The sequence below is a fragment of the Triticum urartu genome, chromosome 7A (assembly GCF_056163025.1).
Source record: "Triticum urartu cultivar PI428250 chromosome 7A, HENAU_Tu73, whole genome shotgun sequence".
NCBI classification, from domain to species: Eukaryota; Viridiplantae; Streptophyta; class Magnoliopsida; order Poales; family Poaceae; genus Triticum; species Triticum urartu.
Genome location: NC_141879.1, coordinates 714,571,662 through 714,590,135, shown reverse-complemented (window position 1 = coordinate 714,590,135; position 18,474 = coordinate 714,571,662). Strand labels below are relative to the sequence as shown.

At 46.1% G+C, this 18,474-nt stretch overlaps 1 protein-coding gene across 1 annotated transcript; it reads right to left on the bottom strand.

Annotated features, from left to right (window-relative positions):
- Positions 1 to 9,374: 9,374 nt before the first annotated feature.
- Positions 9,375 to 10,244, bottom strand: LOC147962066 (polyubiquitin 11-like). The gene has a single exon (XM_087534042.1). It carries the CDS (start codon positions 10,242 to 10,244, stop codon positions 9,375 to 9,377), a length of 870 nt encoding a protein of 289 aa, XP_087390168.1.
- Between the last annotated feature and the right edge of the window lie 8,230 nt (positions 10,245 to 18,474).

Here is an 18,474-nt window from a genome sequence, read left to right as displayed (position 1 = left end):
AAAAGGATGATGAGGATTTTGAGCGCTTTGCTGAAATGATTAGGCCTATCTTTTTGCGTATGCGATTAACTGATGTGCTTAAATCAAATCCTTATGCTAAATATATGAAGGATATCATTACTAATAAAAGAAAGATACCGGAAGCTAAAATTTCCACCATGCTTGCTAATTATACTTTTAAGGGTGGAATACCAAAGAAACTTGGAGATCCCGGAGTACCTACTATACCTTGCTCCATTAAAAGAAATTATATTGAAACTGCTTTATGTGATCTTGGAGCCGGTGTTAGTGTTATGCCTCTCTCTTCATATCATAGACTTGACTTGAATAAGTTGACACCTACTGAAATATCTTTGCAAATGGCTGATAAATCAACTGCTATACCTGTCGGTATTTGTGAGAATGTGCCTGTTGTGGTTGCAAACGTTACTATTTTAACGGACTTTGTTATTCTTGATATTCCCGAGGATGATAGTATGTCTATTATTCTTGGAGGACCTTTTCTTAATACTGCAGGGGCTGTTATTGATTGCAACAAAGGCAATGTCACTTTTCATGTTAATGGTAATGAGCATACGGTACACTTTCCGAGGAAACAACCTCAAGTTCATAGTATCAATTCTATCAGAAAAATTCCATCGTTTATATTTGGAGGTTTTGAATTTCCTCTTCCTACTGTCAAGAAGAAATATGATATACTTATTATTGGGGATGTCCATATCCCCGTTGAGGTAACTTAGTGTTATTCGAAATTTCTCCGGTTTCATGATTTCGGAATGAGTTTGTTAACAAAACTTGATCAACCTTGTTAGTGGATTCTTTTTTGATGAGCATGAGATGGATGAAACTAGAAGCACAACCTTCTGTACCCCACTCTTACTTTCTGTTATTTATATTAAATAAAGTAGAAATAGTATTTTTCCGTCTGTTTCCCGACTTATCCGTGCAATATAAAAATATCCCGAAAATAAAAGTCCTCAGAATGACATGCCAATTTAATATGATTTTTTCGGGAATATTTGAGAATTTACTGTGCAAAAATTACCGCGGGAGGAGCTGCCACCTGGCCACGAGGGTGGTGGGCGCCCCCCCCCCTCTAGGGTGCGCCCCTGTCTCGTGGGCCCACGGTGGCCCTCCTCCACTTATCCCAGCACCCATCTTCTTCCTCTGTCTCACACAAACCCGAAAAACCAACTCAAGCACGAGTTCCAGTCACTTTTGCTGTGATTTTCGATCTCCTTGCTCAAAGCACCTCTCGCAAAACTGCCTGGGGAGATTGTTCCTTGGTATGTGACTCCTCCATTGGTCCAATTAGTTTTTGTTCTAGTGCTTTATTCTTTGCAAATTTGTGCTGCATAGGTGACCATGTTCTTGAGCTTGCATGTCAAATTTATATGGTTCCAAGTAGTTCTAATGCTTGATTTAGGCTCTAGGCACTTGTAGGAGTAGTTGCTACCAGTTTTATTGAGTTTGGTTTACTTTTATTTTTGAAGTTACTAAAAATTTCAGAATTTTTCAGAGAAAAACAATATGCTTAGGAAGATGTTCCAAGGTGGTTCTTCTAAGAAGCAAGGACCCAGGATTGCTATGCGCGATGCTGACGAGGATCCACCAAGAGACGCTCCGGTACAGCCTTGCGAATGGCTGTCGGAAAATTTTATGGACCGTGCGGGAATTAAAGAAGAATTCAAAGCATATTTGTGCAATGCCGGTCTTGAGGATTTTGAGGCTAACAAATGCCCCCAGTATCATGATCTCACAAGTTCATTTGTGAGGAGGTTTGAGTATTCATCTTCGCGTAATTCTCCTTCAGTCATGTTTGATCTTTATGACAAATCTTATACCATGGACCTAGAGGATTTCACTCTTGCATGCAAACTTCCATCATGGGGTAGTGTTAGGGATCCCCCTAAATCTGAATTTAGAAACTTTCTTGCTAGTATAAGTGTGGGGGAATCTAGAGATATAACACAGGCTACCATAGGGAGCATTTACTTTCCTGCTATACATTATTTTGCTCTCTTCATTGGTAGATGCATAAATGCTAAGGATGAAGCATGTCACATATGTGTCCCTGATCTTAGCATTCTTAGGAATGCTGTGTTAAGAGACCAATCTTATCATATGGGAGCCATTGTAGCTCGTAGGTTGCATCATAATAGACATAATGGAGATTTCTTTGGAGGAATTTATGCAACCCGCTTAGCTCATTTTCTTGAGATAGACATTCGTGAGGGTGATACGGAGTTGCCTCCTGCATATTTAGATTATGACTCTATGGCTTCGCATCAGTTTGTCGAGAGGCCTGAATCACCTCTCTTATATCGTTTAATTTTTGATAAACGACGTGTTTTCCGTATTACTCTCCCTGCTCCTGCCTTCTTTGATTCACAGACAAAAAGAAGATATGTTATTACCAGAGAGGAGGCAGAAGAGTACGAGAGGAGAGCGGAGGCAGCCCGGCTCCATGTTGCAGCTCAGCAGGCCTCACCGCTTTCCTCCACGACCAATGCGATGAGTATCTCTTGCTCACAAATATCTTTGTGCAAAACTTTCATTTTCATTCTAGGAACTCACCACCTACGGTGGAGTTTCATTTATATGACGAGCATAAGGAGATGTCACTTTATGATTTCTGTCAGATTTGTTTAGTCCCTTTTGAGGGCAAGACAGGAGAACCACATCATGATGATGTGGAGGGATTTATCAATAATATCACTGTAGGAGAAACCAGGAAGGTTTCCGATGCACGAATCACTAGCATACATTTTCCTGTTTTACGTTACTTTGCATTATTTGCTAGTCGTTGTTTAATTGGACACGGAAACTGTGGAAACCTTAGTATCCCTGATATAATTATTCTGCTCCAAGGTTTATACAGTGATAACACTTTTAGTATGGGCGGTATTATTGCTAGACGGTTAAATATGAACCGTACTAAGGGCCCCATCTTTGGAGGCATCTATGCTACACGCCTAGCCGCACATTTTAACATACCTATTAGGCATGCTGAGAAGGAAGAAAAGGTGCTGCCCCGTGTTTATCTAGATCATAAAAGTATGGTGGCACATGATTTTATTGTTAAAAATAGGGCAGGGGAGCTTAAATATCAATTGTTCTTTAATAAACATCATCCTGAGACTATTACATTGCCTGCTCCTTCTTTGTTTGATTTGACTGCAGGCACGTACCTTGTTTCGTTGACGGCTATTCACGCCTACCGGAACCCTGCACCAACTGAGGAGCCAAAACCGGAACCACAATTTGATCCTTCACGGTAGTCTAATTATCAGTGGGATCCGAAGATGATTGCCAGCCAGTGGCAATCGGAGCCTTCTTCTTCCTCGTCACAGTACGACCCCAACAACTATTATTATGGATATCCGCAAGGCCAGCCGTGGCCATAGACCAACTTAGGCCAAAAGCCTAAGCTTGGGGGAGTACGTATTTCTCACGACATTACATTTATGCTCACACACACTCATTACTAGATGTCGGTGCTCATACTTTTTCACTGTAATATCCATGCTAGTTTATTTCCTTTTATGCTTTCTTCTTGTGTGTTTGTTAAACCTTAAGAAAAACAAAAAAATTAGCAGTAGTATATTTTTCTGCTGTAGTAGTAATAATTAAAAAGAAAACCCAAAGATATTTCCTGTTCTTCTTTTGCTTGTTGGGAGCTCGCCCGTGTAAATAGTTTTATTTCTTTTCTTTTATTTGGGGGTCAGTAGGAGAAGACTATAATTAAATTGTTAAAGTGGCTCTTATATGCATTATTGTTGATTTAACCAAGAGCCCATATTGCCTTGTCTTCTCTTGTTTATTGAATGCTCGCAGATTCCAGCTTAGTCCAATGCACGTGCACTATTATTATTATTATTCACATCGTTCAGTTGTGCAAGTGAAAGGCAATTATGATGATATATGATGGACTGACTGAGATGAGAAAAGCTGGTATGAACTCGACCTCTTTTGTTTTTGTAAATATGATGAGCCCGTCGTTCTTGATTCAGCTTATTATGAATAAACATGTTTGCAATGACAATTAGAGATCATAGTTGCTTGTGACATGATTGATTAGCTATGAGTTATAATGGTTTACCTTGCATGTCAACATGCTATTGATATGATTATGATGTGGTATGATGGGGTGGTATCCTCCTTTGAATGATTTAAGTGATTTGACTTGGCACATGTTCACACATGTAGTTGAAACAAAATCAACATAGCCTTCACGATATTTATGTTCATGGTGGATTATATCCTACTCATGCTTGCATCCAATGTTTATTAATTTTAATGCATGTACATGGCTGTTGTCGCTCTCTAGTTGGTCGCTTCCCAGTCTTTTGCTAGACTTCACCTGTACTAAGCAGGAATACTGCTTGTGCATCCAATCCCTTAAACCCCAAAGTTATTCCAGATGAGTCCATCATACCTTCCTATATGCGGTATCTACCTGCCGTTCCAAGTAAATTTGTATGTGCCAAACTCTAAACCTTCAAATAAACATTCTTTTTTGTATGCTCGAATAGCTCATGTATCAACCAAGGCTGTCCTTATCTTCCGTGTTAGGCGGGTTATTCTCAAGAGGAGTGGACTCCGCTCCTCACTCACGAGAAAATGGCTGGCCACCGGGATGCCCAGTCCCATGCTTTATGCAAACTAAATCAAAATTAATTGCAAACAAAACTCCCCCTGGGACCTGATGTATGTTGGAGGCACTCGTTGTTTCGAGCAAGCCATGGATTAATGTTTGTTGGTGGAGGGGGAGTATAAATTTTACCATTCTGTTTGGGAACCGCCTATAATGTGTGTAGCATGGGAGATATCGCCATCTCTTGGTTGTTATGTTGACAATGAAAGTATACCGCTCAAAATACAATTTATCTCTATTTCAAAACCGAGCTCTGGCACCTCTACAAATCCCTGCTTCCCTCTGCGAAGGGCCTATCCATTTACTTTTATGTTGAGTCATCACCCTCTTATTAAAAGGCACTAGCTGGAGAGCATAGCCGTCATTTGCATTCATCACTGTTAATTTATATTGGGTATGACCATGATTGGATCTCTTTTACCATGAATTACAATGTCTAGTCGGTCCTTGATCTTTAAAGGTGCTCTGCATTTATGTTTTGCGGTCTCAGAAAGGGCTAGCGAGATACCATCTTGTTATATCATATTATGATTGTTTTTGAGAAAGTGTTGTCATCCGAGATTTATTATTATGACTTTCTAGTTGATTATGCTATCGATATGAGTAATTATGAGACCTGAGAATTATTCCAAATGTGGTTAGTTATGATCTATGCTGAAAACTTGAATGCTGGCTTGACATAGTTACAACAACAAGAGCAAACGGAGTTTGTAAAAGTTTTTCTTTTTTTCTTTCAGTCTGTCAACTGAATTGCTTGAGGACAAGCAAGGGTTTAAGCTTGGGGGAGTTGATACGTCTTGGTCGTATCTACTTTTCCAAACACTTTTGCCCTTGTTTTGGACTCTAACTTGTATGATTTGAATGGAACTAACCCGGACTGACGCTGTTTTCAGCAGAATTGCCATGGTGTTGTTTTATGTGCAGAAAAAAAATATTCTCGGAATGACCTGAAACTCCACGGAACATCTTAGAAAAAATAATAAAAAATCCTCACCAAAGATGAAGACCAGGGGGCCCACACCCTTCTCACGAGGGTAGGGGCGCCCCCCCTAGGGCGCGCCCCCCTACCTCGTGGGCCCCTTGGATGCCCTCCGACGCCAACTCCAACTCTATATATTTGCTTTCGGAGAGAAAAAAACTAGAGAGAAGAAATCATCGCGTTTTACGATACGGAGCTGCCGCCAAGCCCTAAAACCTCTCGGGAGGGCTGATCTGGAGTCCGTTCGGGGCTCCGGAGAGGGGGATTCGTCGCTGTCGTCATCATCAACCATCCTCCATCACCAATTTCATGATGCTCACCGCCATGCGTGAGTAATTCCATCGTAGGCTTGCTGGACGGTGATGGGTTGGATGAGATTTATCATGTAATCGAGTTGGTTTTGTTAGGATTTGATCCCTAGTATCCATTATGTTCTGAGATTGATGTTGCTATGAATTTGCTATGCTTAATGCTTGTCACTAGGGCCCGAGTGCCATGATTTCATATCTGAACCTATTATGTTTTCGTGAATATATGTGAGTTCTTGATCCTATCTTGCAAGTCTATAGTCACCTACTATGTGTTATGATCCGGCAACCCCGAAGTGACAATAATCGGGACCACTCCCGGTGATGAGCATAGTTTGAGGAGTTCATGTATTCACTATGTGCTAATGCTTTGTTCCGTTTCTCTATTAAAAGAAGGCCTTAATATCCCTTAGTTTCCAATAGGACCTCGCTGCCACAGGAGGATAGGACAAAAGATGTCATGCAAGTTCTTTTCCATAAGCACGTATGACTATATACGGAATACATGCCTACATTACATTAATGAATTGGAGCTAGTTCTGTGTCACCCTATGTTATGACTGTTACATGATGAACCGCATCCGGTATAATTATCCATCACTGATCCGGTGCCTACGAGTTTTCCATATACTAGTTTACGCTTATTTACTTTCCGCTGCTACTTTTACCATCACTACGAAATACCAAAAACATTACTTTTGTTGTCTTTACTTTTGTTGCCGCTACCACCACTATCATATTACTTTGCTACTAAACACTTTGCTGCAGATACTAAGTTTTCAGGTGTAGTTGAATTGACAACTCAGCTGCTAATACTTGAGAATATTCTTTGGCTCCCCTTGTGTCGAATCAATAAATTTGGGTTGAATACTCTACCCTCGAAAGCTGTTGCGATCCCCTATACTTGTGGGTTATCATACGGTACCGAGCTTTGTGTTGCCATCTTCGCAATTGGGGTACAACCCTTTTTTGTGATCCTCTAACATGCAATCGAACTTCAGCTTCTCCTTTTGACTTTAGCATTGCGTCCTTGCGTCGACAATGTCCCGGCGGAGATCATCATCATCGGGCACATCGTCTGGTTCCTCTTGATCTTCAGCAGCTTCCCCCGTTGCAGCATCATCGGGCACATCGTCTGGTTCCTCTTGATCTTCAGTAGCTCCCCCCGTTGCAGCATCACCGTATTCAGGGGGCACATAGTTGTCATTGTCCTCTTCTTCTTCGTTGTCTTCCATCATAACCCCTATTTCTCCGTGCTTCGTCCAAACATTATAGTGTGGCATGAAACCCTTGTAAAGCAGGTGGGTATGAAGGATTTTCCGGTTAGAGTAAGACTTCATGTTCCCACATATAGGGCATGGACAACACATAAAACCATTCTGCTTGTTTGCCTCAGCCACTTCGAGAAAATTATGAACGCCCTTAATGTACTCGGAGGTGTGTGTTACCATACATCCATTGCCGGTTCATCTGCGTGCATTATATATAATTATGTGTGTCAAAAGTAAAAAAATCAGACAAGTATCTATCTAAAGTAAGAAAATCAGACAAGTATCTATCTAAAGTAAAAAAATCAGAAAGAAGATAAGAACAAGAGGCTCAACACGGTGGTGCCGGCGACGAGATCGGCGCGGGCGATCGACCGCGGTGAAAACAGGGACGGGACGTGACGGGCCACTAAATCTAGACAAATCTCGGGTAAAATGGAGCTCCGAGGTCGAGCTTCGAGAGGAGAAAGCTTAACTAGTGTGGCTCGGGCATTTCATCGAACACCTCATGTGCATAGGAGGTGAGCTAGAGCACCCAAATGCCCTCCCCTCGCTGGCCAGAAAAAACAGAGCACTGTGGAGTGCTCTGCTGCGGCGATGGGGTATATATAGGCAGCTTATTTGTCTCGGTTCGTGACAGGAACCGGGACTAAAGCCCACCCTTCTGTACCGGTTCTAGGCACGAACCGGTACCAATAGTTGTAGGCCAGGAGCGTGGCCCATTGGTTCCGGTTCGTACCTAGAACCGGAACAAATGGATCCAGACGAACCGGGACCAATGCCCACGAGGCCCCGACCGGCCCCTTGGGCTCATGAACCGGGACTAATGCCCCCCATTGGTCCCGGTTCGTGAAGAACCGGGACTAATGGGCTGGCCAGGCCCAAACCAAAGCCATGTTTTTACTAGTGAAAGAGAGAGAGCGTCAACACATCACTCCCAAAACAGCTAAACACCGGTAACGAGATGTAAGCAGATCATGGAAATCGGCTAAAACCACTCTCATACGAACATATAGCTAACACATGGTCACAAAACTCTCTAAATATATTCAGAAATCACAGCTAAAAAACAACAATGTCATGTGAACAGGCCGTGCAGATCAATTGCGAACATGCAATAGACTCAAGTGCAGAACAAAGCACAAGTGAACAACCAAAACATGTGATATGCTTCCCTCTAAAACTAGTATATTATTACAAAATGTGTGGTAACCAACCAATGATACGGCATTGCGTGCCTCTATCACATTACATGGTCAAATTAGGCCCCATTGCCTTCTTGCCATCTCTGCACACTTCTTTGCCCTTCGAAAGGGAGGCAACACAGGAGGCGAGAAGTGGCAGACACAACGAGGAGGTGATCGCCAACGATCGAGATGCGTCGAGTCAGATCTCTTCTTTCCCCCACGTGCCTCTTGATTCTCTGGTGTCTATGCCGTGGATGATCAAAGTTGCTGCCGTTTGCGAAAACCTAACTCTAGACACACATACAAGTGGGTGCAGAGTGTTCGGCGTGGTTCGTCTTACAGTTTTGTCGAGTGGCTCTTTGAGAGGGTGTTATATATCTTTGCTCAATTGTGTGGCTATATCTTGTGGTGATGGAGGTAGATTGCTTAGAGGTGGTCAACCTCTAGGCGTCATGTCAGAAATCTCATTCAATTGCAGCACTTATTCTGCAAGAATTATGGGGGAAGATCCCTTAACTTGGCTTCGTTCTTGATACAACATGTAATGAGGTATTTGCTTTCTTTTTTTCTTCTCATCTTTGTGGTAAAAACTTGCTTGAAAGCCGGGAGTGACAGAGTGCTGGCTGTCTGAGATCCCACACCATAGTTGAAGTGCTTGCGAGCTGATTGTAATAGAACTATGATTCATCAATAAAATTCATGATTAGATGCAAAATAAAAAAAGGTGTCACGTGGAGCCGAACTAGGCAGGTGGGAGACAAGATAAACAAGTACTCCCTCCGTTCAATAATGTAAGACCTTTTTTGCACTAGTGTAGTATAAAACAGTGTCAAAAAAAGAACGGAAGGAGTACTTATTAGACAATTTTTGCTAAATGATGTAACATCAGGGATGAAACATGAGGGAAAAACTGAAAATTACTTCTAGGATTCGAGTCACGAATGATTAAAGACATGTAAGACAGAGACGGTTCTGTTATTGTTCCGGGCGCGGATCGGTCAGAATGACGGTCAAGCGCTTCCGTTGCACGGCCGGAATCTGCTCCACCTGATCGGGCCCCATCTTGATCCTTTTTCCCACAGCACCGACCTCAACGTCTGTGCGTCTCTTAAGCGTTCCGGCGGCGACAACCGGCGGCACCTTTCCCTTGGCCGTCTTGGTGGTGGTCTCCGGCCAACACCGTCGGCACACAACATGCACGGGAGTGTCTCTCTCCAAGGCGCCGTCATAGTCCGCGAGCGCACGGCCATCGTCCAGCTGCTTGCCACGGACGTAGAACCTCTGGCACTCGGTCGGGACCCCCTCGGCCTCCTCCAGGCGCTCCTTGATCCTGCTCACCGTGTCTGTAACCTCAATGTACAGCCTGACGAACCTACTTCTATGGTAGGGGAAGCGGGGGTTGAAGTCCAGCGTGGAGCAGTCCCGGACGCCGTAGTCGGCTAGAGTGTGGCAGTCCTCCAGCTGCCTGCCGGAGAAGGTGAAGCGCTGCTGCGCTGGAGGGCACCCCATCCACTCATGGAACCTTGCTCGGAAGCTCTCGACGGTGTCACTGCTTGCGATGTCGGAGAAGGTGACAGACTTGTCCGCCCGGACGAACACCTGCATGCTTGTCTCCACGAGCTGGATCATGGACGAGTTGACCACGCCGAGCTCGGCCAGCGTCGCGCTGCCGTCAGGCAGGAACGAGCCATCGAAGACGAGGCGCTGCCGCCACGGCTGGACCCCGTCGGCGTTCTTGATCCTGGCCTTGAGGCTCGCCACCGTGTCTCCGGCCGAGACCTCCAGCGCGATGCGGTTGGGGTGCTTGGGCTGGTTGGGTTTCGGGAGGACCACCAAGATCTGCATCTTCTTCAGCTCGTACAGCCTCCAATCCAGCCGTCGTGTATGAGATGTATTGTTCACCCAGATTCGGATATATACATACATACATACATACATACATACATACATATATATATATATATATATATATATAAAAGTCTTATAGAATCCTAACCTCTCACGGTTGTATACGTACGCGGCTATATATGGAGTACAATCCATGGCTAAACCGCTAAACAAACGCTGCTAAAGGGAAGGGCGACGCTACGCGTCCGCTGGCCGATGTTTAGATTTTATCCGTCGCCTTGATTGCCGTTGGATGGTCAAACTGATAGCCGTCAGATCTAGTGTTCGCACCTCGCATGCCCACTCATTATTTCCCGCAACAAACGCTCTATTGTGGAAACAATACTATTGCCCCCGCCTCGATAGAGTTGCGCCTCGCGCGACACCATCGGCAATCCACCGCAAAATCAGCCCGCCGCCGGCGTGCAGGAACTAAATTAAAGTTTCTGCAACACAATGGTGCATCATGGTTGGATCTGACGCAAATCGAGCTCACCGAGGGGGGCTGCTTCGAGAACAGCCGCAGCCTCTACTCCAGCATGACAGCGACGAGCTCCCACGGTGGGCACTTCTTTAACGATTTCTGCAACTGAAGCTATGTTTCTGAAACATGCATCGTGTTGCAATGCTTGGCCTCGTACGCTCTAACATCGTGTGCCCCTCCAACGCTTTTTGCAACCGGGGCTATGTTTCTGAAGCAAGACCCATGTTGCAGGAAAAAAAACTTCGCCGTCGAATTATTATTTTTCCGAAACAAGACCTGCATTGCAGAAACTTTCTAAAACAAGACCATGTTGCTGACAAAAAACTTCACCACTGAATCTTCTTTTATTTCTGAAACAAGATCTTTGTTGCAGAAACCGCCGATCTCTGAATGGTACCTGCTTGAGTTGATGCCGGCGACCGCCGATCTCAAGCAAGTCGTCGTCGCCACCGTGGTGGATAAGGCCTGGTGGCCCAATGCCTTGCGCCACCACGCCCATCCGCCGGCTCCCAAATCCAGCCGCTCGCCCTCTAATCCAGAGGGGCCCCAAAACCCCCCTACTGTTACCTAGTTGCAGGAATGACTGTCTTGAAATAACATGTGAGTTGCAGGAAAACAGATGTGACTTACAGACGAGCCCCCGTACTGTTAGCCAGCTGCAGGAATGATTGTCTTGAAACAACAGGTGAGTTGCAGGAAAACAGACGCGGCTTCGACGGACACGAGAACACTGTCGACCGTCTGATGAACACATGATCAAACGACCACGGAGCCGGCGGACGAGTGCGCGCGATCGGCCGGTAGAAGGTAAGCTTTTTCCTTTTATTATCCTACTGGATTTGTTTTTGAGCAATCAACCACTTTATTAAGCACTAATAATATCTCTAATACACATAATATCTAGAGTGGTAATAAGCCAAACATGGCGGCCCCTAGCTAGAGTAGTTGCCGCCTTCTCAAGATCATGAGCTTCGTGGTTTGCCCCCTTCCTTCATGGACGCTTAAGTATAGTTTCTCCGCTTGGAATGAATCTCCTTGATGACCGCCAACATTCCCCTGAACTCACCCTTTAAATGATTCATCGTAGCAGTACAATTAGTAACAATGTACATACTCGAAATGTTCAGGTCTTCAGCTAGATAAAAGGCTTCACAGCAAGCGTACGCTTCCAGAATCTCTGGAATCGATGACCCCTTAGGATGTCACGGATGCACCAATATATCTACCTTGACCGTCTCTAAAAATAGCAGCGCAAGCGCCTCCATTCTCATGTCTGGATATGGCTGCGTCCACATTAATCTTGAGTAATCCATACGGGGCCATCAATCACTTTCTCCGCACTGAAACCTTTGGCGTTCCTCCATATCGATTCTTGCTCAGGATCATATCAAGATCCTCCATATATTTATTAATAAAACTTATTGTGGACAGAGGGCTCTGGAATATTTGTTCATGCCTCGCTCACCATATAGCCCACATGGTTACGAGAACCTTAGCGAATTTCTTTTCCTCCATAGAATCATTACTAGATAGAGTAGACTAGACTGCCGATATTCATTGAAAAAACGAGAATGGACCAAGACTTAGAAGCTTTTTCACTTTACAGAAAAGACGTTGTAACAGGAAAAAAGAAATACCACACTTTCCTAACCCAATAAACATGAATGAAGATCCCGTGCTTCAAATTGTTTTAACTGAAGATTCTAATATGTCCATGTCCTTTCTTTTAACAGATGGCATCTCATCTGCGTTACCACTTATCCTCCTTCTTATTATCGCCAATGATGGTTTTAGTACTCACACAATCACAACGCATTTAAATGTTATCAATCCTAAGATGTCTATGTCTCGGCATAAGATGAGAAATCTGTTTTTTTCCCGTGAGGTTTTGGCGAGTCGTGCCAGGCAAGTGGTTTTGCGACCGCGGGGGGGGGGGGGGGGGGGTGTTTCTGTTGATGAGCATCAGCTGGCTACACAAGTGCCACGGTGAGCCACTCCAGCTCCTCTCCTTCCTCTGCTCTACAATGCTCTGTTTCATGGGTTTCTCTACTATTTGTGCTTAATTATATTAGCTCATTTGGCTACTATTTAAGGATGATGGCCTATGGATACTACAATTCGACCCATCCCATTCTTTTGTTCCTAGGCCAATTGTCGGTGTCAAAACCGGCGGATCTCGGGTAGGGGGTCCCGAACTGTGCGTCTAAGGAGGATGGTAACAGGAGGCAGGGGACACGATGTTTTACCCAGGTTCGAGCCCTCTTGATGGAGGTAAAACCCTACGTCCTGCTTGAGTTATTCTTGATGATATGAGTATTACAAGAGTTGATCTACCACAAGATCGGAGAGGCTAAACCCTAGAAGCTAGCCTATGGTATGATTGTATGTTGTCCTACGGACTAAACCCCTCCGGTTTATATAGACACCAGAGGGGGCTAGCGTTACACAAGGTCGGTTACAAAGGAGGAGATATACATATCTGTATTGCCTAGCTTGCCTTCCACGCCAAGTAGAGTCCCATCCGGACACGAGGCGAAGTCTTCAATCTTGTATCTTCATAGTCCAACAGTCCGGCCAAAGGATATAATCTAGCTGTCCGGATACCCCCTAATCCAGGACTCCCTCAGTAGCCCTCGAACCAGGCTTCAATGACGATGAGTCCGGCGTGCAGTGTTGTCTTCGGCATTGCATGGCGGGTTCCTCTCCATCTTTCAAACGTTTGTAAAGCAGTGTCCGGTTCCATAAATGTTTGGACCTCTTGGCTTCTGTGCCCAATAAGGGCTTTCTCCCACGCGTCGAATGAATACGAGGCGTCGGGGTGTTTTTACATTCGCCCCCCTAGCCAGATAAATAAATTGTCTATTAAAGGGATGGAGATCCTTAGATCCGATCCATACCATCCTCCCCCAGCAAGAATCCATCAGAGCACGTTCCGGAAAGATCCATTCCAGCATGGCCGACCTCCGCAGCTCCTCCTCCCGCCCCCGAAGCCCTAAGCCCGGTGATTGGGAGAGGTGTTCATTCCCACACAGTCGTTTAGTCGAACTGCAGACTAAGGGATTTCTCCCTCCGGCGTACATGGTGCCCGTTCGAGCCGGGCTTGCCACCTACAATGGCGGGGAGCAAGCGGAGAGCTTTCCCTATCCCTCTATGGGGGAACGGGTCTGCCTTGTTCCCTATCTATTAAGGGGACTCGGATTTCCAATTCATCCGTTCCTCCGCGGGCTCCTGGAGTTCTACGGCCTCCAATTACACAATTTCACCCCCGCCTCCATCCTACATATCGCCGGCTATGTTGCTCTCTGCGAGTTGTTCCTGGGCTGCGAGGCTCACTTCGAGCTGTGGAAAAGGCTATTTTGCCTCGTCCCTCACACATAGAGGGGGTCACTTTATCAAGTGGGCGGAGCCGAAATATGGCGCATCGCCGATACCGGATACCTGTCCGGTACTCCGAAGAAGTCATCCGAAGACTGGCCTTCAAAATGGTTTTATATGAAGGATGTTCCCCTTCCGGACCCTGTTCGGCGGGGTCTTCCTGAGTTCAACAATGCTCCTCTGAAGAAACGCCGAAGTTGGCGCCCACGGAGCCCCCAGGTGGAAGACAATGGAGAAGTCCTCTATCTGATGAACCGGATTAAAGCACTGGCTCGATCAGGATTGACAGTAATCGAAGTTATGTAGATTTGCATAATGCGGGGAGTGCAACCACTTCAATATCATGGGCACCCCTTGTGGTGTTATAACAGGGCGGATGACGCCACCCGCTGCGGGCGTAAGGGTCCGGACAATGCTGCCGCTTTAGCGAAAATTCTGTCCGAATTGTTCAAGGGTGAGGAAGAGGAGTTCACCCGCATCAAGCCACGGGATGGATTCTCCATGTACAATCCTCCAAGCTGGGTAAGTTATATCTCCCTACTCCCATTTTTTCCGCATTCTTTGTCGTAAGTATTCACCTTGCCACTTTGCGGCAGGAACTGTGAAAAGCCATAAAGGAGGTCAGCAGCCCTTCTTCACAACCAGAGGACCCTGACCGGGCCCTCGACTCCGGACTTGAAGAAGATTCGGTTATATTCGTGGAGCTGATAGACCGGCAGTTCTGTCATTTAAGCTGCGATGATGCCATGGTGGCCATTACGGTCGACTATCCCGGACTGCTCCCTGCATCGCACGTAAGAAAAACCAAAAATCCCAACTCCAAAACTAGGATCCCCTTTTAGACACTTCACCCAACATATACACATGGCATTTTTACAGGGAAGGCATTCGGGACACCCTGCCGAACCCGCAGCAACGCGCCAACAAGAGGCACCGAGGCCGGGTAGGCCAAAAAGGAAGGCGGTCAGGACGGAGATGCCGGCACAAAGGTATGACAAATCCCGCTCCGTGGTTGTCGTCTTTCTCGAAATATAATGGCGCCCGTGTTTCTTTAACAGAAAAAACACTCACCGGAATATGTCCGGCGATGTTACTAATCACGCTTCCACCAGTCGGGCGCCAGGACCGGACATAGAGGCGGAAGCCGATATGGGGCGGGCGCCGGATAATCCCCCTACAGAGGATGTGGATAGATTATCCGCTACAAACTCAGAAGTGGAAAGCGCCATGAATCATAGGCGCCGCCGGGCCATATACTCCGTGACGCTTGTTTCTCGCCAGAGGCATTTGATGCCTTCAATTCTGGAGAGGCGTATCTCCGAGCTGCTCAAGATGGTCTAGCCAGAGCCACAGATCAGTATGTAAAGGATGTACGGGTAAGTAAATCTGACGATTTATATGTATCAGTAGCCCCTGAGACTTGAAACAGTTAGCAGAACTGATTTAAGGATCATCTTTATTGTGCAGGTTCTTACAGAGAAGAATACTAGACTGTCACAGGAGCTAGAGGAATGCAAGACCCAACTGCAGGCCGCTATTGCCGCACTGCAGGAACCGAAAAAGTCACCCGCTAGTAACATTTACTTTAAAGAATGATGGTGACCATATAGTGTGCGGCGTGGCTGCAGATCTAACAATAGATGTTGCAGATGAATCCGGCGAAAATCCAGAGGACCAGCATGTTATGCGGCAGCTAGAGGCTGGCAAACGCGTGCTGACTGAGGTTAGGCGGGAGAAAAACAATCTCCAAGACGCCAATATCAAGTTGAGCATGGAACTAAAAGACGTTCGAGCCCAGCTTGCAGACTCCGAGAAGGAGAATAAGCGGCTTCGGCGCGGCACTTTCAGTAAGTGCTTGAACGAATCCTTTTAAAGGAGTTCGGCGAAGAAGCCGACTAACAACGTTATATCTGTGAGTATGCTGACGGGTCGCCCCGCGGAGGAAATGCCTGGGTCTGCGGGTGATCTTCTATCCGAGCTCTCACATTTTCATGAACAAGTTCGGCAGGTGATGCAAGGTGTTGCCCAGGTCTTGTGGCCATCCATCTCCCTGCCAGAGGGCGTTGCAGAGCTTACGGAGAAGCTCAAGGGAGCACGGCGGCGCTTCAAATTATGGAAGATATCAGCCTGCCGACAGGGTTCTAGAGAAGCCTGAGCCATGGTGAAGACGCGGTATACCAAGGCAGACCCAAATCACCTGGCCGAGGTCGGACCTGTGGGGCCCGACGAAAAAGAGATCTCCGTTAGCTTAGTTTATGGGTAAGTAGAATTAGCCGCAAAGTATTCCCAATAGGATTGTAAGCTAGAGCGCCTGTTACATGGCATAGAAGAGGAATTTAGTCAGTCTGCATGACTATGTAATTAAAGTGACATGTATAATGCCTTCTAGCCGGATTGTAGATCATTTGTCTTGGCGGACCTTTTCGCTTCAACCTCGGGACCCAATAGTCCAGAGTGTACCCGAATACCCGTTCAGTTATATAAGAACCGGAGTATGCGTGGAGACCAGGCGTAGGGGTCATTAATGCTTGAACAGACAAGTGCCCAACTAGTTATGTTATATTACACGGGTAGTAAGAAACATCTTCCAGGGAGAATAGTTCCGTTAAGGGTTCCTTTCCCTGGGTAAGCATGCCCTAAGGTGCATGTCCGGACTGTGATAGGAAACGCAGAAAAAACATCTGGGGGCAGACATGGATAATAAATAAAAATCATCTTTTGTTCACCGACCGAATATTCCCTTAAGAATGCTAGCTTTCGGCTTCACCCAGTCTGAGGTACACATCCGGCTGACCCGACAGTAACAATCGCAGAGGTGCTCCCCTTATGCCCTAGCCGAATTAACGGGAACGTAGGGCATAAATACAAGAGCCATACAACCCAGCTTGGCCAAAACTTAAGTTATATCGATGCATATAATGGCAAAAAAAAGGTACATGCGAAAGCATGACACATGTGCGGGGCCTGAGGCCCAGATAAATAATTAAGCTTCTGTGAAAGAAGCCCCCAGGTATGATGAGCGCGGCTAGCGCATCTATAATGTGCAAGCGAGGCACAAGTTGGCCCTTGAAGGCCTGGAGAAAGAATAAAAGAAAGGAAGAAAAAAAACAAGACAGATAATGTATATGCAAAAAATGGACAAAGGGAGGGGACGAACATGGAGTCCGGTGCTAGGCGTAGAATCTTCGGAGCCTGGCCGCGTTCCATGGGTTCGGCTCGAGTCGACTAGTCGATGCATCCCGCAGTCGGTACGCTCCACCGGTCAGAACTTGGTCAATAATGAAGGGACCTTCCTATTTGGGCTTGAGTTTGTTCTTTTTCTTATCCGGCAGGCGTAGAACTAGTTCGCCAACGTTATAAGTTTTGGTCCGTACTTCTCTGCTTTGCTATCTGCGAGCCTGTTGCTGATAAAATATGGAACGGGCTTTGGCTACGTCGCGCTCCTCCTCCAGGGTGTCCAGGCTATCCTGCCGATCGAGCTCGGCTTTTCTTTCTTCGTACATGCGCACTCGAGCTGAGTCATGAATTATGTCACAGGGCAAGACTGCCTCTGCGCCATACACCATAAAGAAGGGTGTATATCCAGTACTACGATTCGGCATGGTCCGCAGTCCCCAGAGTACGGAGTCGAGCTCCTCTACCCAGTGTGTGTTAGACTCCGTTAAGGAACGCACTAATCTGGGCTTAATGCCGCTCATTATAAGACCGTTTGCTCGCTCGACTTGGCCGTTGGTTTGTGGGTGATAGATTAAAGCATAATCGAGCTTGATGCCCATTTTGCTGCACCAGAGTTTTACCTCATCGGCTATAAAGTGTGTGCCATTGTCAGTGATGATGCTGTGGGGGACACGGTGTACGACCCCAGATATAAAGTCTATCACTGGTCCGGATTCGGCGGTTTTAACAGGTTTGGCCTCTATGCATTTGGTGAATTTATCCACCATGACCAGTAAGTATTTTTTCTTGTGGGTTCCCCCTTTAAGGGGTCCAACCATGTCAAGCCCCCAGACCACGAAGGGCCACGTAATGGGGATTGTTTTGAGGGCGGTGGGTGGCATGTGGCTTTGATTTGTAAAGAGCTGGCAACCAGCGCAATGTTGGACCAAGTCCTGTGCATCTGCCCGGGCCGTTGGCCAATAGAATCCTGTACGGAAGGCCTTGCTTACAAGAGCCCGGGCTGCGGCGTGGTGACCGCCGAGTCCGGCGTGGATTTCTGCCAAAAGGTTCCACCCTTCCTCTTTGGAGATGCACCTTTGAAGGACTTAGGTAGTGCTTTTTTTATACAATTCTCCCTCATGGACCCTGTAGGCCTTAGATCGCTATACTATG

Coding starts and splice junctions, on each gene's coding strand:
- LOC147962066 (XM_087534042.1), bottom strand. CDS start 10,244: ATGCAGATCTTGGTGGTCCTCCCGAAACCCAACCAGCCCAAGCACCCC.